Below are 17,108 nucleotides of genomic sequence, written 5' to 3' on the forward strand. Positions count from 1 at the left end.
TTTATGCTGACATTTCCACACTGGACGTATCCAACACAATGGATCAGAACAAGCAAGATGAGGAATATGGATATGACCTCTTCCCGGAGAGAAAAGCGAGGAAACCCAAGCACATCACAATCAGAGACAGCCTGTTCACATCCAGAAACAAGTGTCAGGTCATGTTAACGTTCGCCATGGAAATTAGTGAGTATCGACGCTTGCTTATGTAGCATTTTAGAGGGAAAGCCTTCCGAGCTGCAGACGTCTTAATTTGAACAAATGATGTGCTTGTTATTTGAATGCATGAGCCGTGACGGTGTGTAGCATGTAGCATTAGCTCACGGAGCTAACTGATTGGTTGTGAATGGTACGTGGCTTCAGCTAAAGCTAACTCCTGTGTGTGTCCCTGGCAGGTCCATATGCCAAACTCCTGCTCAATGCCATGAAGAACTCCGGCTGGTACGTTGGCCTACACGGCTGTCTATAACCGGAAACGACATGTTCTTCTTCTTCTTCTTTTGTTTTTTATTGGCGGCTGGCATCCAACTTAAGGTGCATTTACCGCCACCTACCAGACTGGAGTGTGGTCATCAGAGATCTCAGAGGGAATTACATCCACCTCAATGATGTGTAGGATGTGCAAATTCACATCCTAACACACTCATTAATACCTGAATTAATGCATGAGCATGCACTGGCATACACACAAATACTTGTTCATATCCTAAATACGACTCATTAACCCAGTGTTATTTAAGAACCTAAATAAGAGATTTCTAACATAACTTGATTTATTATCTAATAGACTAATCATAGACAGTCCTATATTCTTTCTGCTTAGTAACGACTTTAAAATCTGACGTTCCTCTGAGTATTTATCACATTCTAACAAGACATGCTCCACTGTTTCCACCTGATTGCAATAATTACAAGCCCCATTTTCATGCTTTCCTATTTTAAAGAGCGAACTATTAAGTCCAGAATGTCCAATTCTAAGTCGAGACATAACTACTTCCTCTTTCCGCCTTCCACTCAGATAATTACTATCTCCCACACTCTTTTGAATTGTATATAGTTGTCTCCCATTATCATGGTTATCCCATATCTCCTGCCAAATCTTAATAATTTCTTTTTGAATAATAGATTTACCCTCATTTTTACTCAAAGGGATATTCAGATGAACAATATCTGATCTCAAGGCCTGCTTAGCTAAAATATCTACTTCCTCATTTCCTTCTATACCTACATGAGCAGGAATCCAGACAAATTGAACCAAGCATTTATTGTTATGAAGATAAAGTAATAATTGATATATTCTTAATATCAAATCTAATCTGCTAGATTTACCAGATTTAATACTTAATAATGCTGCTTGACTATCTGATGCTATGATAAATGTACTTACTTCCCTAGTATCATTATCAAGCAACCATTCTAAGGCCAATATGATGGCTGATAATTCAACTGTAAAAACAGCTAAATGGTCAGCTGTTCTCCTCTTAATCAAGACTTTATGGTGTGGGATATTCACTGCTGCTCCAGTTCTACCACTATTTGGATCTTTAGATCCATCTGTATATATAATTATGTTGTCTTTATATCTTTCAAAATATCTATTAACTACAACCCATTCTGGAGTCTTTCCCTTTTTAAGAATTTCATTTAATTGAAGATCAACTTCTGGAGTTAAAAATAACCATGGAGGAATTTCAGATTGAGGAACTGTAGCACTATACTGGAGCATAGTTAAACCAAGCTGTTTTGCCTTTATTTCCCCAATCCATCCAAAACTATTACAATTTAATTTATGATGTTCCCAACATTCCTTCAGCACCATCTTAGTTGGATGATCACCCTTATGTCCTTGTAGGTTCACCCAGTACATGTACATTAATTTCAACCTTCTTAATCTTAAAGGAAGCTCACCAGTTTCTACTTGTAAAGCAGCTAAAGACGATGTTCTGAAAGCTCCACAACAAATCCTCAATGCTTGTGTTTGCTCACTATCAAGTTTTCTCAAATGACTGTCAGCAGCTGCCATATATGCTATACTCCCATAATCCATAATAGATCTCATGAGCGCCTGATAAACTCCCAACAGTGCACTTCTTGAAGCTCCCCATTCCTGTCCTGAGAGACATCTTAACAAATTATTCACTTTTTTACATTTATTTTGAACTGATTCTATTTGATGTTTCCAAGTTAAGCTTTCATCAAAGATGACACCTAAAAACTTCACTGTTTTCACTTGTTCAAGTTTATGTTTATAAAGATTCAACGTAACTTCCTTATGTCTTCTATAAAAGCAAATTACTTGAGTCTTTGCAATTGACATCCTAAAACCCCATTTATTAGCCCAACCTTCCACTTTCAAAATGGCAGCCTGCATCTTTTTCTGTAAATAAACCAGATTATGTCCCCGAATCCATAGAGCACCATCATCTGCAAATAAAGATTTACCTATACTACTATCTATCTCATCAAAAATGTCATTAATCATAATATTAAAGAGAATTGGGCTACACACACTACCTTGTGGAGTACCATTCTCAACAGCATATCTAGAAGAGAAATTCGCTCCTACCCGAACTTCTATTTCTCTACCAAACAAAAAATCCAAAATCCAATTATAAATCTTACCTCCTATACCAATTTTCCCTAATTTAATCAATAATCCTTCTTTCCATAACATATCATATGCCTTCTCAATGTCAAAGAACACAGCTATCACTAACTCTCTATTCGCTTGAGCTTTTCTTACTTCTGACTCTAGACACAGAACTGCATCCATCGTATTTCTCCCTTTACGAAAACCACTCTGGAATGGACAAAATTTATTTTTACTCTCAATAAAATAATAAAGCCTATCTGTAACAATCCTCTCCATTATTTTCCCTAATTGAGATGTAAGAGCTATAGGTCTATAATTTGATGGGTCTTTTGCATTTTTACCAGGTTTTAAGATGGGAATTATAACTGACTGTTTCCATTCTGCCGGAATTCTCCCAGTCATCCAAATCAGATTAAACAATTTTAATATAACAGTAAGAGATGAATATTTAAAATGTTTGAGCATTACATAACACACTCCATCCTTCCCCGGAGTTGATTGCTTAACATTATTAATAGCTTTTTCTAACTCATACATAGAAAAAGGCATATCTAAATCCTGGTTTGAGACTTCTCTCCTAGTAGTAACTCCTGGATTTCCATCCAATAAATCTAATTTATTACTTTTCATTTCTTCAGATAAATTTTCTGAACTATTCACCTTAATTAACGTTACTGCTAATAAGTCAGCTTTTTCTTTATTACTAACCGCCATTTTCCCATTTAATTCTAAAACAGGTAAGGAAAACCTCTTTTTAACACCATTCATTTTCTTAATAACTCTCCATACCTCTGACAGTTTGGTCTCTCTTCCAATGGAATTACAGTACTGCCTCCAACAAGCCTTCTTAGCTTCTCTAATAGTCTTCCTAACTATAGCTTGTGCTTTCTTATATTGAATTAATGCCTCAAAGGTATGACATCTTCTTACCAATTTAAAAGCTTTATTTCTTCCCCTTATAGCAATACTACATTGCTCATTCCACCATGGAGTAGACTTTTTATTTCCTCTTCCCTTTGATTTAGGAATTGAACTTTCAGCTGCATTAATAATAACAGACTTAATCTTTGAATAACACATCTCCACATCACAAAACAAATTCTCATCCAGTTTATTAAATTGACTATCAACTAAATTTTTAAATAACTCCCAATTAGCGTTACTTAACTTCCATCTTGGAATCTGTCCTTCCTCTTCTTTTATCACTTCAGAACCAACTGAAACTAGAATAGGAAAATGATCACTGCCCATTGGAGAATCACTCATCACCTCCCAAGAAGTAATTCCAGCTAATGTATTTGAAACCAATGTTAGATCTAAAACACTCTTTAAATTCCTACAGCAATCATATCTAGTAGTGCTGCCATCATTAAGGCAAACCAGAGAATGTAACTCAAGAAATTCTTCAACAGTCAATCCATTTGCATCTGTATTAAGACTCCCCCATAAAATATTATGAGAATTGAAATCACCACACCATACAGTCTTACCTACATTTTGATCATTTACTTCATTGAGATTCTGAATGGACAACTTCTTGTTAGCATTATAAAAATTTATCACCGACATTTGGTCATTTTCTATCCAAATCTTAATAACTATTGATTCATAATTTTTCCCTATTGATTCCACTTTATATCTTATACTGTCTAGTAAAAAAGTTGCTACTCCCCCTCCTTGTCTTTCTTTTCTATCATTCCTAATTGATGTATACCCAGAGATTTTGAAATCCAGATGAGGCTTAAGCCAGGTTTCTTGAATGCAAATCAGGTGAGGTTTAACTGTCAAATCTGAAATATATTTCTTAAACTCTAGACCATTACTAATAAGACTTCTTGCATTCCACTGGAAAATAATTAACATAACGAAGAGGGGCCACCACTGCATGATTGAGGTTGAGAAGATTGCGTCTCATTTAATTTTTCCTTTATTGATTCCCAATTAACATTTTTACAATCAAGATACTTTTGGGCTGCCTTCACTATTATTTGAATTTTTTCCGTTTTCCTTTGTGTTTGAGCAGTGCAGTTAACAACTTCTACCATGAACAATACAAAATCCTCCTTTGTCATGAGTAAAGTGTCACCTTTAATCTTAGAGCATTCTGAACAATTAGATCCTTCTTTTCCTCCTCCAGACACTTTCTTTGGGTATAATATTGGTTGAACAGGAACTTTTTTCGTTGCTTCCGCATAAGTAATGCCAGTAGTGACTTTGATTTTCTGAACTTCCTCAGCTCTTTTACTAACTATGCATCCCCTAAATCCTGAACTATGCCCACCTCCACAATTACAACATTTCAGCGGAGCCCCTTCCTCACATTTCCCATACTCATGATCCCCAGCACATCTCCCACATTTCTGTTTCCCCTTACACACTGCCGCGACATGTCCAAATTTCTGGCATTTAAAGCACCGCAGCGGCGGAGGAATAAATGGTCGGACATCATAGCTCATATATCCCACAAACACTTTATCTGGCAGACTGTTCTCTTCAAATTTTAACATGATAGAAAAACTATCACTCCTCTCTCCATTTTTATTTCTTTTCAATCGTTTGGCTTCCACCACTTTCCCTCCTGAAACATTAGACTTGATCTCATCAATTGGCACATCAGGTGGAATCCCCGAAATGACTCCGCATACATACTTCTTGTCATCCAAAAGTCTTCCTCTCACATTCTCACCAAGGATTCTTTTTATATTCAGCGCCCTTTCTTTTTGTTTAATATCATTACAGATAATCAATAACGATCCATCTCTTAATATTTTAACAAATTTCACCTTTCCAACCAGTGAATTGATTTCTTTTGTCAGCTTTATTGGATTCCACTTCCCAAAGGACACACCCTCTTTGACAAACTTCAGAACTATTTTAAATTCTGACATCTTAACAGTTTCTCCTTCAGCCTCAGAAACAGATGATTCTATTTGTTGTCTTGATTTTTTCCGTTTATGCTTAGCTTTTTGAATATGCCAAGGTCCTTCATTTTCCACATCATCAGCACCCTCTTCCATTTCCGCAAAATCACTACCTGACACATTTCCCTCTGACATCCTTCCAACCATTCACAGTCTGGTCGTGCCTTTTCCGCCTTTGCTCCCAATCCGTGTTGCCGTCAAGTCTTCCCCGAAACGACATGTTAACGTCAACTGTAACATAGATAGGATGCAAAATACAAAAGTTACTTCTACTGCTTTTTTTTTTTACTAAACAATATTTAAATCATCAGTGAACGTTCAGTCACATTTTCTTCTACGAATGTAATTATTGTATAATGCCGATGTGTATTTCCGAAAAGTCACTAAATATAGCAATAATGTTGCTAAGTTGGCAATAGTGGCATGACTAATGTTAAACGCACGTGCAGACTGACCCAGATATTACTTCCACTATATTTCACAAATACCAAATTTTCCCCCAGAAAACTTGCTGAGCGCGGTGGTTGGGTGCTAAGGCAGTCATTCATTCAGCGGCCCGTCGTGATTTTGAGTTAAAAAAAAATGTTGACAAGAAATTTTAAAGTATCACTTGATAATTATGTGCTATTAAACGATTGGATGATTAATACCTGGACACCAACTACAAAAGTCTTTAAAAAAATAAAAAAAATTTGAGAAAGACTTTAAAAAATAAGTAAAGCTTGATGGGCCACTAGGCTTAAAATACTCCAAGGGAAAACCTGAATATGATACATTTTTGGTTAATGTTTTCAAGCCAAAACATTTACTTCAATCAATGTCTGAATAATATTTTTTTTTTCCAGAAGTTCATTCATTTATGTTTCTCTTTTGTTTAAATTGCTGATATATTTCACAGTGCTAAAGATGTGCAATACTGCATGTTTTAGTAGGGGCCCAATGTCAGATAAATTGAGGGGCAGTACAATACCAATACTTTTATCAATACTTTTTTTTTATTAATTAAGCTTGATATATCAAACGTCTGATATTTAGGGGTTTTTGTCCAAAGTTTTCATGTTTTTTTTTGTTATTTGAATTCTGTTGTTGAAACCTTAGGATTAGAACAAAAATGTATCTGTCTTCAAAATACTTTAATAACATATTAGCAAGATTAACAGAAACAATAAAACAACAAAACAAATTAAAATTTGTTTCTAAATAAGCAAATGCATAATATATATATTTTTTTTTTACAGTAGAAATGAGAAACTACAACACAAAAATAAAATAAAATTTCATAAGGAAATCTGAAACTAAAGTATCAATCTAACCACGCTAGTATTGATCTCATACCAATAATGACTTAGTATTGATATTATCAATATTTTTGGACCGATCCGTCCAAAGAATAATACTACCACTTCTATGTTTTCATGATTCTACATGTTTCTGTGATGCACCCAAGCAGGCCCAAATCATGATGCTGTCACCACCAGAGGAGCACGGCCTGTAGAGATCCAATCTGTCTGTGATAGTCATCCTCTAGGCCTCATCCTGGTCACTGTGATTTACTGAAACTGCTAACTGGCTGCAGTGTTTTCCACTCCTACCTGCAGCGTATCACACACTCCTCCCTTTGTTTTTCATCATGTGTTCAGCAAAGTGTATAAAGACAGACATTTCTCCTGTGAGGACTGCGATGGGACGGTCAGCGGTGGCTTTGACGCTGCCACCTCTCAGGTAGGAAATGAGACGGGTTCTCGAGATGGTCTTACCGTTTCAGGGTTTCGTCTTTTCATCTGAGTCGCGTTTCCTCTCCTCCAGATTGTTTTGTGTCAGAACAACATCCACCAGCAGGCTCACATGAACCGAGTGGTCACCCATGAGCTCATCCATGCGTTTGACCACTGCCGGGCCCACGTGGACTGGTTCAACAACTTCAGACATCTAGCTTGTTCTGAGGTGAGGAATAGCTTTTAATACCACCGTTCTGTTAAGAAATTAGGAGAATAAGTATTTGGCTTCTTGGAACATTTTTTTTTTGTCTGTTGTTTCTGTTCTTACAGACTTTTCAAAAATCAGCTCTGAAAAGGGATTTCGCCCCAGTTTCTCTTTGTTTGTTTGTTTCTTTTGTTTGCTTTAATTAGTTCAACAATTAGTCCATACAAAACAAACATTACAGCCTAACAAACCGAGGTATTAATCTGCAAAATAATAAACATCCAATTAGATAAGAGAACGAACAACAACAGAAATACATGTCAAGACACAGAACATGTCCAGGTGGTGTCACAGCAAACATGGAATTGCTAAACATATAATAATAACAACAATAATAATATATATTTTTTTCTTTTAATCTCTTCAATTATTTTCTGATTTGGATTATTAGTATTTCTCTAATATTCCTTGCTTTCATTAATCTGGGGTCACATATATTTTGAGTAGAATTGGGAAAGTTAGAGAGAACAAATAAAACATTTCATGATCATATTAGTAGCTTCTCCCATTTTGCGCAGTGGCATTAAAATGGCATTTAGAATTATGGAATGTATTTTTTATTTTTTTTTAATCTTAGAATTTATTTTTATCTATTGCTGATTGTTGCTCCATTGACATCTGCTGAGTGAGAAGGTGTAGCCATAGTGACGTACTGATGTTTTTGGAACATCTTCAAAGCTGAACAGTGTTATGCTGGACATTCTTGTGTCCTTTAGATTCGAGCAGCGAACCTCAGTGGGGATTGCTCCTTCACCAATGAAGTTTCCAGATTCAACTTCGGCCTAAAGGAACATCACCAGGTACATGAGCCGGGCGTAAACGTCTCACACACGCCGTTTAAACAACCAGCTCCGTGTCTTTAATGGAACCCGTTTCGTTCTCTTCAAACAGCAGTGTGTCCGGGATCGCGCTGTACGCTCCATCCTGGCTGTGCGAAAAGTCAGCCAAGAGGAAGCACAAAAGATCGTCGACGAGGTCTTCGACTCGTGCTTCAAGGATCACGCCCCTTTTGGAAGGATCCCACACGGCAATAAGGACGCCAAGTTCGCCTACAGGGAATACGTGAACAGGGATCGATACTACGCCAACCTTTAGTGTTTGACGTATCGGAATCCTGCAGGTGCTCGGGTGACATTGCCGATGGATGGCTGGCGGAGTCACAGGCTGCAGTGTGACAGGAGTAAATGACTGAGTTGAAACATTCAGAGAGGGGTGTAGTACTGTGCATCAGCCCGGACCTCGAGGCCATGTGGGGAAAGGGCTGGAGACTATTTTGTCTTTTTGGACAATGAAATAAAGCGAGAGCAACAATGCATTTCATTTTCTTCCTCTTCGACTCTGCTGTTGTGTTAAAAGGTTGTATCGACTGATCTTACACTTGGGATTGAAAATTAAATGAGGTGGAACCAGATCAGAGATTTCTGTTTCGTCTGTCATGTTTTGCAGTGAAAGTTCGATATCGACACATGTGGGTCTACAGACGAAACCAGATGTATGAAAAGAAACGTTTGGTTAGACTAAATTTTTTTTCTCTTTTAGGTCGGTTAGGATAAGAGTTGTTTTAATTTCTTCAAATTCAGAATTTTGTGTTTTGAACTGTGTGACTTGGGTCAAATATTTTGGGTTTCCTCTCAGAAGCTTCTCAAAAGAGTTTGATGGACTTTTGGCCCATTCTTTGTGATGAAACTGGTGTAAATTAGTCGTTTTGTCAGCTGCCTTTCTCACACATTTTTTATGGGGCTGAGATCAGTACTTTTTGATGGCAGCTTCAAAATATCCACTTTGTTGTCCTTAAGCCACTTTGTAACTAATTCGGTGGTACAGTTGGGGTCGCTGTAAGACCCAGTTCAGCCTAAGCTTCAATTTCCGAGTTGCTTCAACATCTGAAGTTCATTCATAATGTTTATTTCTCATGAGTGCAGCAAAACAGCCTTACTCTTAATTTAAAAATGGTCTCTATGGCCAAGCAATTCCATTTCATGGTGTGTTCCCATCTGATAGTCTGGTAAATTTGGTTCGATTTGGGAACCAAAATGGCAACATTTGTTGTATTTTCAGTTGCTGTGGTTCATGTTCACAGGCCTTGTGAATTTTATTTTGGTTTTACTTTGACTCAGGATTACAAATTGTAAGCAGGACTTCTTAAGGATTTGTGGAGGCAGAAATTGCAGAATTTATTATCAGATCCTTGTATGTATAAATCATTCTGTTGTGATTGTAACAGTGAAAAAGTTTCTTGTGATTTGAAGACTTGGGAACTCAAAGTCAACAGCAGGAGAGAGTCGTGGCTGTTGCGTCAGTCTAGCTTGAGTGAGTGGATCTAATCCCAAACAAGATGAGTTTTTAATGAAACAGTAATTATGATGGAAAATCTTCCTCAATACACTAAGCTTTGTTCACATCCATGCGCCTTCTGTAAAAGGACATTACTGACAACTTTATTTGGTTTTAGCATTCAGTGACTCTTGTGTCCCTCGTCACAGATTATAGGAGGGAAAAAGTTTGCAGTTGGCCTCAAAATCCTCCGATATTTCTTCATACTTCTTGTCTCAAACACAACAGCCTCTGCATCGTAATCACAAAGTCACTCTGTGTTGTTTTTTTTGTACCAAAGTGTAATATTTTACTCTTAATATGATCCACTTAATACCACAAAAGCCGAGGACGAGCGTAGGCTTGAGCATCAAAGCGGGTGGGTGGGATTAGGATAATTTTGGAATCATCACCAAGAAAATGATGAGGACAGCTTTGAGATGGGGAGGATTAATGCGAGGCAAAGACAAGAAGACTAAAGACAGAAATGATATTTGGATTTGTACACCCAGGCAGGCTAAATGAAGAAATCACTCTGAACAATGGCATTACTAATGGAATCGGGCATGTAAACAAATAATAGCTGCCAAATACATTTGATGAAATTTGACATGCAAAAACAAGGCTGGATGTGTAAAATGGCTGATGGCTGAAGCTGTTTGGTGTAGCCAGGATTCACCTTAAACATGCTGAGGTCAGGAGCAAAAGGAAAAGTCTTTCATGAAAAGTGAAAAGTGTTCCTAACACACAAACTTAAATGAAGTAATGCTAACATGTAGCATAGAACGTGCTATCAGTCAGCATGCTAGCATGGGAATAAAAGCTGTTTGCAAATCAAAAGTGAAAAGGTCAAACAGTTTAATGTTTGGAACAAAAATAAAACAAAGTGTGAATCATTCAAATACAAGTACATAACAGCCTATCATAACTGAATAGTAGGTTCTGCTAAAAAGCAGAATGGCATTTTTAAATAAAACGAAACAAGCTAACAGGTGATCTCCAAGTTGTTAAAGATGCTAACGCTACAAATACTAAGAAAACTTGCTAATACTTAAGCAAATCTGTCTTAGTAATGAAAAAAATCTGAAATCTCTCCACTCAGACAGAAAAAAACAATTACAATTTTTTTTGAAGATAAATCAGTAGAAGCCGAAAGATATCATAAAAAAGTAGTTAGCTAAAACACATTAAAGCAGCCTGTACATTGGAGGGAGTTGGTAATGTCGATGAAATTTATTTTTAGTAAATTTATCTAATAATAGAAACAAAAATACATAAAATGGAAAGTAGTCTTAAAGTGAATAATGTAATGTGATGTTTCTGTATTTTTCTAGATGCTAACCCTGTCCATCAAGTTGAGGGAACTTGTGAAGCTGAATGATAATTTTAAGCAGAATGAAAACATCCAATACTATTAATAATAAAACAACTAAAATAAAAAGAATGACGTATACTTTCATAGGAATAAAACTGCAAAAACTAATATTTTATGAAATAGACAGCTTTTAAGGTGTTGTTTTGCAATTACAAGTTGCAAAACAACTCAAGCAGATTTATTTCTTAGCAATGGAAACAGCTTTACCACAGAACATTTTAAATTAAATATAATAAATTCTAAACTAAAATGTGTGTTATTAAAATAGTCAGAAATAAAAATGCTAATGTGCTCTCCACATTAGAGGCAAATTGCCTCTCAATTCTGGTCAGATGAGATTTTGAGGCAGATTTATCTTCTGGTAACAGAAATATCTAAGTTATGTTCAAAATGAGAAGTAAAAATTTAAAAAATATCAAGCCTAATTTACCTCTCCAAACTCCAACTGAAAGAAATTTATGGCCCTGATCTATCTCCATACATGCAAAATGACATCCAAATACAACAACTAGCACAACTAATAAAGGTGTTCAGTGGAACTTTTATTAAACTCACTGTATTTTAGAGTACCGTATTTTAGCAGAAAATTGTAGCTATGACACCGTATGGCTGCTCTACCACTGCTGTCCTTTAGATGGCACTTTTGGCCCACCAATTTCTATGATCCAAATCAAACTTCCAAATAAACCGCTTTCACTCTTTTATTGCTTGGTATAATTGAATTAATTTCACTGTGTTCTGTTGCAGGTGACTGTAGAGCCTTTTATGAGCAGAGATAGGACACGGTAATCAAGTTGCTGCTGAGAAGAGTGACGACTTTCATTATTTTCATCTATTCAAGCAGGTAGCACCCACTGTGATTTAATTAGGATGCTCCAGCAGCACCAGAATCCCTTCACTAATCTGCTGTAGGACAACACATTAACCTCAAGAGCAGTAATGAACTCATCTCATTAATTAGTAGAAAGTCAAATTTAGCTATTGTGCTGAGAAGATGGTGAAAAGCGGAGACACCCAGCTGCCTCGGTGCAGTTTGAGGTGTCTGTTCTTCCGAGGCTAGAAGCTGATAATGAGCCACTTAAATTATTTAGCTTTTCAAAGTGATGTGATAAGCAAAGCTGTCTTTAATAAAGAAGAAAGTGTCTGTTTAATCCATTCTTCTGGGGGAGGAGGGGTGAAATTCTACATTTTGACGGAAAAAATAAAACGCATGTAGGCTATGTTCTTTCTCAAGGTCTCAGATGACTTTGAAGTGAACATGGCTTGAAATAAAGCAGCAAAATAAACTAGAGACAAAAAGGCTGCAGGATGACGCGGTGTGGCTTGGCTGTGATATTCGTTTTTCTGTCCCGTCTCCAAAACTCAGGGGGAATGCTGGGAGAAGGAAATACACTCGGACCACTCACCGGTTCCTTAGCCTGGGGGGAAAAAGTCAAATTTAGTTTTATGAGGACAAGAGTGTAGATCGAGAAGGGCAACCTGGAACTCGTTTTATCACCTGACATCATATCCGACATGTTTTATTGGACAAAATCTACTAAATAAAAAAGGTCAATCACTAAAATATGTAACAAAACATTACTTCACAGCAGGGCATTCAGTTTCTCTCAACAGCAATAGAAAACATGCTGTTCTTGTAATAAATCATTTAAATTCATTTGAATTAACAACAGCAAAGATTGATAATAATCATTTCATTAGCAAAACATTTTAATTTCCATGTTACAGTTGGGTTATGGTCACAGCAATGACTGGGAATAATTTGGATAGCTTGTAAAATAATGCTAACCAAGCTAGCTGATGTAAAAGTAAAAGACTGAAGCAGGAATAGCAATGATGTTGCTCACATTTTAAAAAATGTTTTTTCCAACACTCAGAGGAACACATTCACTAAGTCACACTTGCAAATGTGACCAGGTGTCTTAAGTGTCTCGCCCAGGGTCACGTCGGCATTTTGAGGCAGAGGAAGTTGAAATCAAACCGACAACTTCCCAAGTGAGATGACAACTACTGTATTCCCATTCCAGGAACCGTTAAAGTTTGTTTTTTCTGTATTGGTTTTTTAAAATTCAGATGTAAAGATGTGAGTTGTTTTTTCCCCCAATGTAAATAAGATACTGACTCCTCATAAACACTCCACAAAAACCCCAATTAAAAATATTTGAACTATTTATTTAGGACTGATTGAAAACTGACTTATAGCATCTGTTTGTTTTTTTTGTCTTTTTGTTTTTTTTAAATAAAGTTCTTGGAAGTGTAATTTGATTATTAACAGGCAACAGTGAAAGGAGAAAAAGAGTTCAACTCATTGTAATTCACAGCACAAAGTCTCTGGAGGCGAACGGTCCAACCTGACAATTAACTTCCCCAGCAGGAAGGCCCTGCTGGAGCCTGCTGTGGGGGGTGCGCATGTAAATCAATTAATTATGTGTGCTAGTTGAGGATTAATTAAGGAGCTGTTGAAAGTTGGCAAAGATCATCCTGAAATTACGACAAATTTATGCAACTTGGACTCGACCGTTTGGCCCCGGTGTTTCAGCGGGGCCGCATTATGGCAGAACTCAACTCAAGTTTAAAAAAAAAAAAGAAAAGAAAAGAAAGTTTTTCAGAAACGCTGTAGATGGTTATAATTATGTTTCACGGTAATTTTGACTGTATCAGAATCTGTCAGGGAGTGTTGGGTTTTAGAGGATATTACCGAGCTTTAACGGCAGCTTTAACATCCATACAAGTCAAGTGAAGAAAACATAAATATTTGGATGTTTTGTTGGTTTTGACAGTCGTATGTGTGGCCCTTTGCTGACGGAGAGGAGGTGCAGAGGCAAGTGAGCTTTTCCTTTTCCCACGTCGTCTCAATAGCAACAGTAAGTGGAGGGATTTGTGGCATGCTGAATGAGGTTTATTAGAAATGAAAGAAGGGGAGATTACATCAGGAAATCCCCTCAAAACGCACACACACACACACACACGCGCACACACACACACACACACACACGCCCACATAAACACCCACGCACACACACTGGTGCACTGTAGATCTTCTTGATACCACCAAACATCCTGCGTTGAGCGCAGGTTTACTGGGACAGTCAACCTGTAAAATCCTTAACTGCAATCAATCTAAAATGTGATTTTTTTTAAAAAATAAAAAGTGTGTGTTTCCCTCTGCTGCCCCTGAAAATGTAAAAAAAAAAAAAAACCGTCAGATACTCCTTTTCTAACGAAGGCTTTAGGTAAATTAGTGAGGGCAAACTTAACATTCACTGAGAAGGAAAAAAAAGCTTCTTCTATGGCAATTAACACGTGGTGGCATTTGGGTCTTCATTTTCCTAATAATATGCATGATATTAATTAGGCCCGAATGATTAACATAACAACCGCTGGACAACGTCCCCAGGTACAGGAGCAGAGCTGCTTTTCTTTTTATTACCTCCCCCGAAGTAACAGGCTCATTAATACACCCCAGCCTCCATCTCAGCTAACCTTGAAAAGTGCAGCGTGAGTCACGTGTGTTTGAAAGTAATCTGGTAAACTCTTCAGCCGTGGACGGAGGAGAGCCCATGCAGCGACAGGAGGAAGCAGAGGTACAGCAGCTAACTGCAGTTTTCCTGCTAGAGATGAGTAAAAAGCACTGAAATAATTTGATATATTTTATTAGTACATGGTCACACAGGAAAACAACCAACAATTTATTTTAAGTATAAATTGTTGATTTAATATAGTTAAATCAAAAATTTTAGCCATTTCTTTTCTGGCTTAAAATAAATTTGACTTTGATACTTAATGCCTTGAAATTGGGCCTCTGTCTCTTTAAAAACTCCTGCTCTTTCTGCAGCTCTGCCTTCAGGTTGTCATCATAAAGTGGCTCCTCTATTAACCCTTTAACAGCGTTTTTATCAGCGATGGCCTGAGAAGTAGCTCCTGTAATGAGCTCAGCTGATGTGCAGTTCCAGCAGGTGTTTGCTAATTGCTGCTGCTAGTCTGAAGGAGCTGAGTGGGGTAGTGTCAGGGGGAAGGCTGCTCTGTGAGGCGGAAGCTTGGAAACAGCAGCCGCGGTACGTTTTTAAAATGTTATTTTACATTTATTGTTGTAGTTGATGTTTTGTTTTATTTGTGAAGTAAATCTCCTCCTGTTAACTTTCACAGATTCGCCTGTTGGCAGGTTGTTTCTGTGGGACAGAACTCCAAGTTATTTTTGGAAAATTTGCCTATTCCTGAACATTTTTTGTAAATCACGTCTAACAAACGATGTGAAAACTCCAAACACAAAGTTCCCAGGAAAGAAAATGGATCTTGGGAAGCAGAAAATACTGAGTTACTTTATGTGGTATCAGCTGGCATTCGCAGTTCAATTCATTATATCGCATTACACGTAAAAACAGACTTTCATAGATAAATTAAACTTCTTACCTTTTCTAATTTGTAGTCCATTCAACCTTTTTTTCTGATAAAGAATTAGCTGCTTTTGAAGAAGCCGCAAAGTGAAAGACGATGCTACAGATGCAACACGTTGACTTGTGACAAGCCTCAAACCCAGCTTAAGCCTCGGCGCCATGTAGGCCCGCCAAAGCGAACAGATTTGCTGCCTGTGAACACCCTGTGCCATGTGAGACTCCGGTGACATTGAGAGGATCACCTCGTTTTCCTTCCCGCTCCATTTGTGAAACGCCGCCGTCCATCTCGGAGCTAAGCGGGTGACCTGTGGGAACTGGGATCGTCACTGGGACGAGTGGGCGAACGCCTGCGGGGTGGACCAGGCTCCCCGGTGAGCCAATTTACTTTGACCTCTCCTCTCTGGTGTTGCTAGTCCAGAGAGCTGTCCTCCAATCTGGGGAGGCTTTGTCACACTTCCATGGCTGAGCTGCGGCAGCAGGCGCGGCAGCTGAACCTGAACATCCACGGCTGGAGGGATTACCGTGTCTTCAGTGTGAGGGGAGGATTACAGGACGTTTTTTTTCCCTGACATTTGCTCGTCTCTGACAGGACAGACAGGAACTGGGACAGCGGACTGAGCTGTTGGAAAAAGACGGGCCTATAGAGCAGCACCCTATGAGTCAATGATGTGATCTGTTAAGCTGCTGCAGGGTTACTGAACAATGTACATCTGTGTGAAAAAATTAGGACACCCCATTTAAATTTTAAAGAAAATGTTCACACATTCAGACTTTTTGAATAATCTCTGGGAGAAAAGGGACTTAATATTAGAAGTGCATCGATTGCAGGTTTTGGGCTGATCACCAATCTTTAAAAGGTCTGACTTGCATATTCTGATCTTGGTCAATACCAATTTTTTTTGTATGGAAGGTCCCAAAATCTAGCAAAAAAATTTGATAAGTTATCAATAGTGGGAAAACTGTTGCTAAGTTGTCAGTCAGGCCTTCTCAGCAGATAAAAAGGAGGCTATAGCCGCGTTTCTAATACAAATGTGTGCAAAAATGTATCAATATTCCATTAATGTAAAAAAAAACACACAATTTCACAAATGCGGTGTTTCCATTCAATGAGAAATGCAATTCAAATCATAACTCTGCTCAAAAACACGATCCTCCAACTATTTCCTGTTGCCTTCTTTGTGGTTTGCTCCAGAGGCAACTTCTAGATGTTGATCATGTGACTCTGTAATGTGATAAAAATGTTCCCAGATACGATCAAAAACCCCTCATCCTTGCAGGAAATATCTCAGATAAACAAGAGGGTTTTTTTTTAGATTGTCATATTTCCATTAAGTTGATTTTTTTTTTTCAAAATGTAACAGATCTTTGTTTCAGTTTCTTTTTTTTATTTGTTTATTCATATTACATGAGCTCTTTTTCACATGACTGCGGGTAAAACAAGAAGTAGGCTGGAGAAACTCCAGAGACCCCGTCTGCTGCCAACCTTTCTGTCTGAAACTGGTCACATCTTCTGAAACTTTTGGATTATT

At 37.6% G+C, this 17,108-nt stretch overlaps 1 protein-coding gene across 1 annotated transcript; it reads left to right on the forward strand.

The window, feature by feature from the left end:
• The first annotated feature begins 38 nt into the window (after nt 1-38).
• On the forward strand, nt 39-8,908 carry atp23 (ATP23 metallopeptidase and ATP synthase assembly factor homolog). The gene is made up of 6 exons (XM_014995389.2): nt 39-186; nt 396-441; nt 7,155-7,236; nt 7,321-7,458; nt 8,214-8,297; nt 8,389-8,908. Exons 1-6 carry the CDS (start codon nt 39-41, stop codon nt 8,590-8,592), a joined length of 702 nt encoding a protein of 233 aa, XP_014850875.1. The 3' UTR covers nt 8,593-8,908.
• The last annotated feature ends 8,200 nt before the right edge of the window (nt 8,909-17,108 follow it).

This window comes from Poecilia mexicana, unplaced genomic scaffold, assembly GCF_051168715.1.
Source record: "Poecilia mexicana isolate PSO_F unplaced genomic scaffold, ASM5116871v1 scaffold_23, whole genome shotgun sequence".
NCBI lineage: Eukaryota > Metazoa > Chordata > Actinopteri > Cyprinodontiformes > Poeciliidae > Poecilia > Poecilia mexicana.

Excerpts from the sequence above, each read along its gene's own strand:
- atp23 (XM_014995389.2), top strand. The coding sequence starts at position 39 with ATGGATCAGAACAAGCAAGATGAGGAATATGGATATGACCTCTTCCCG. Across the intron at positions 442-7,154 it reads GCCATGAAGAACTCCGGCTG|CAAAGTGTATAAAGACAGAC; the intron begins GTACGTTGGCCT and ends TCATGTGTTCAG. Across the intron at positions 8,298-8,388 it reads GCCTAAAGGAACATCACCAG|CAGTGTGTCCGGGATCGCGC; the intron begins GTACATGAGCCG and ends CTCTTCAAACAG.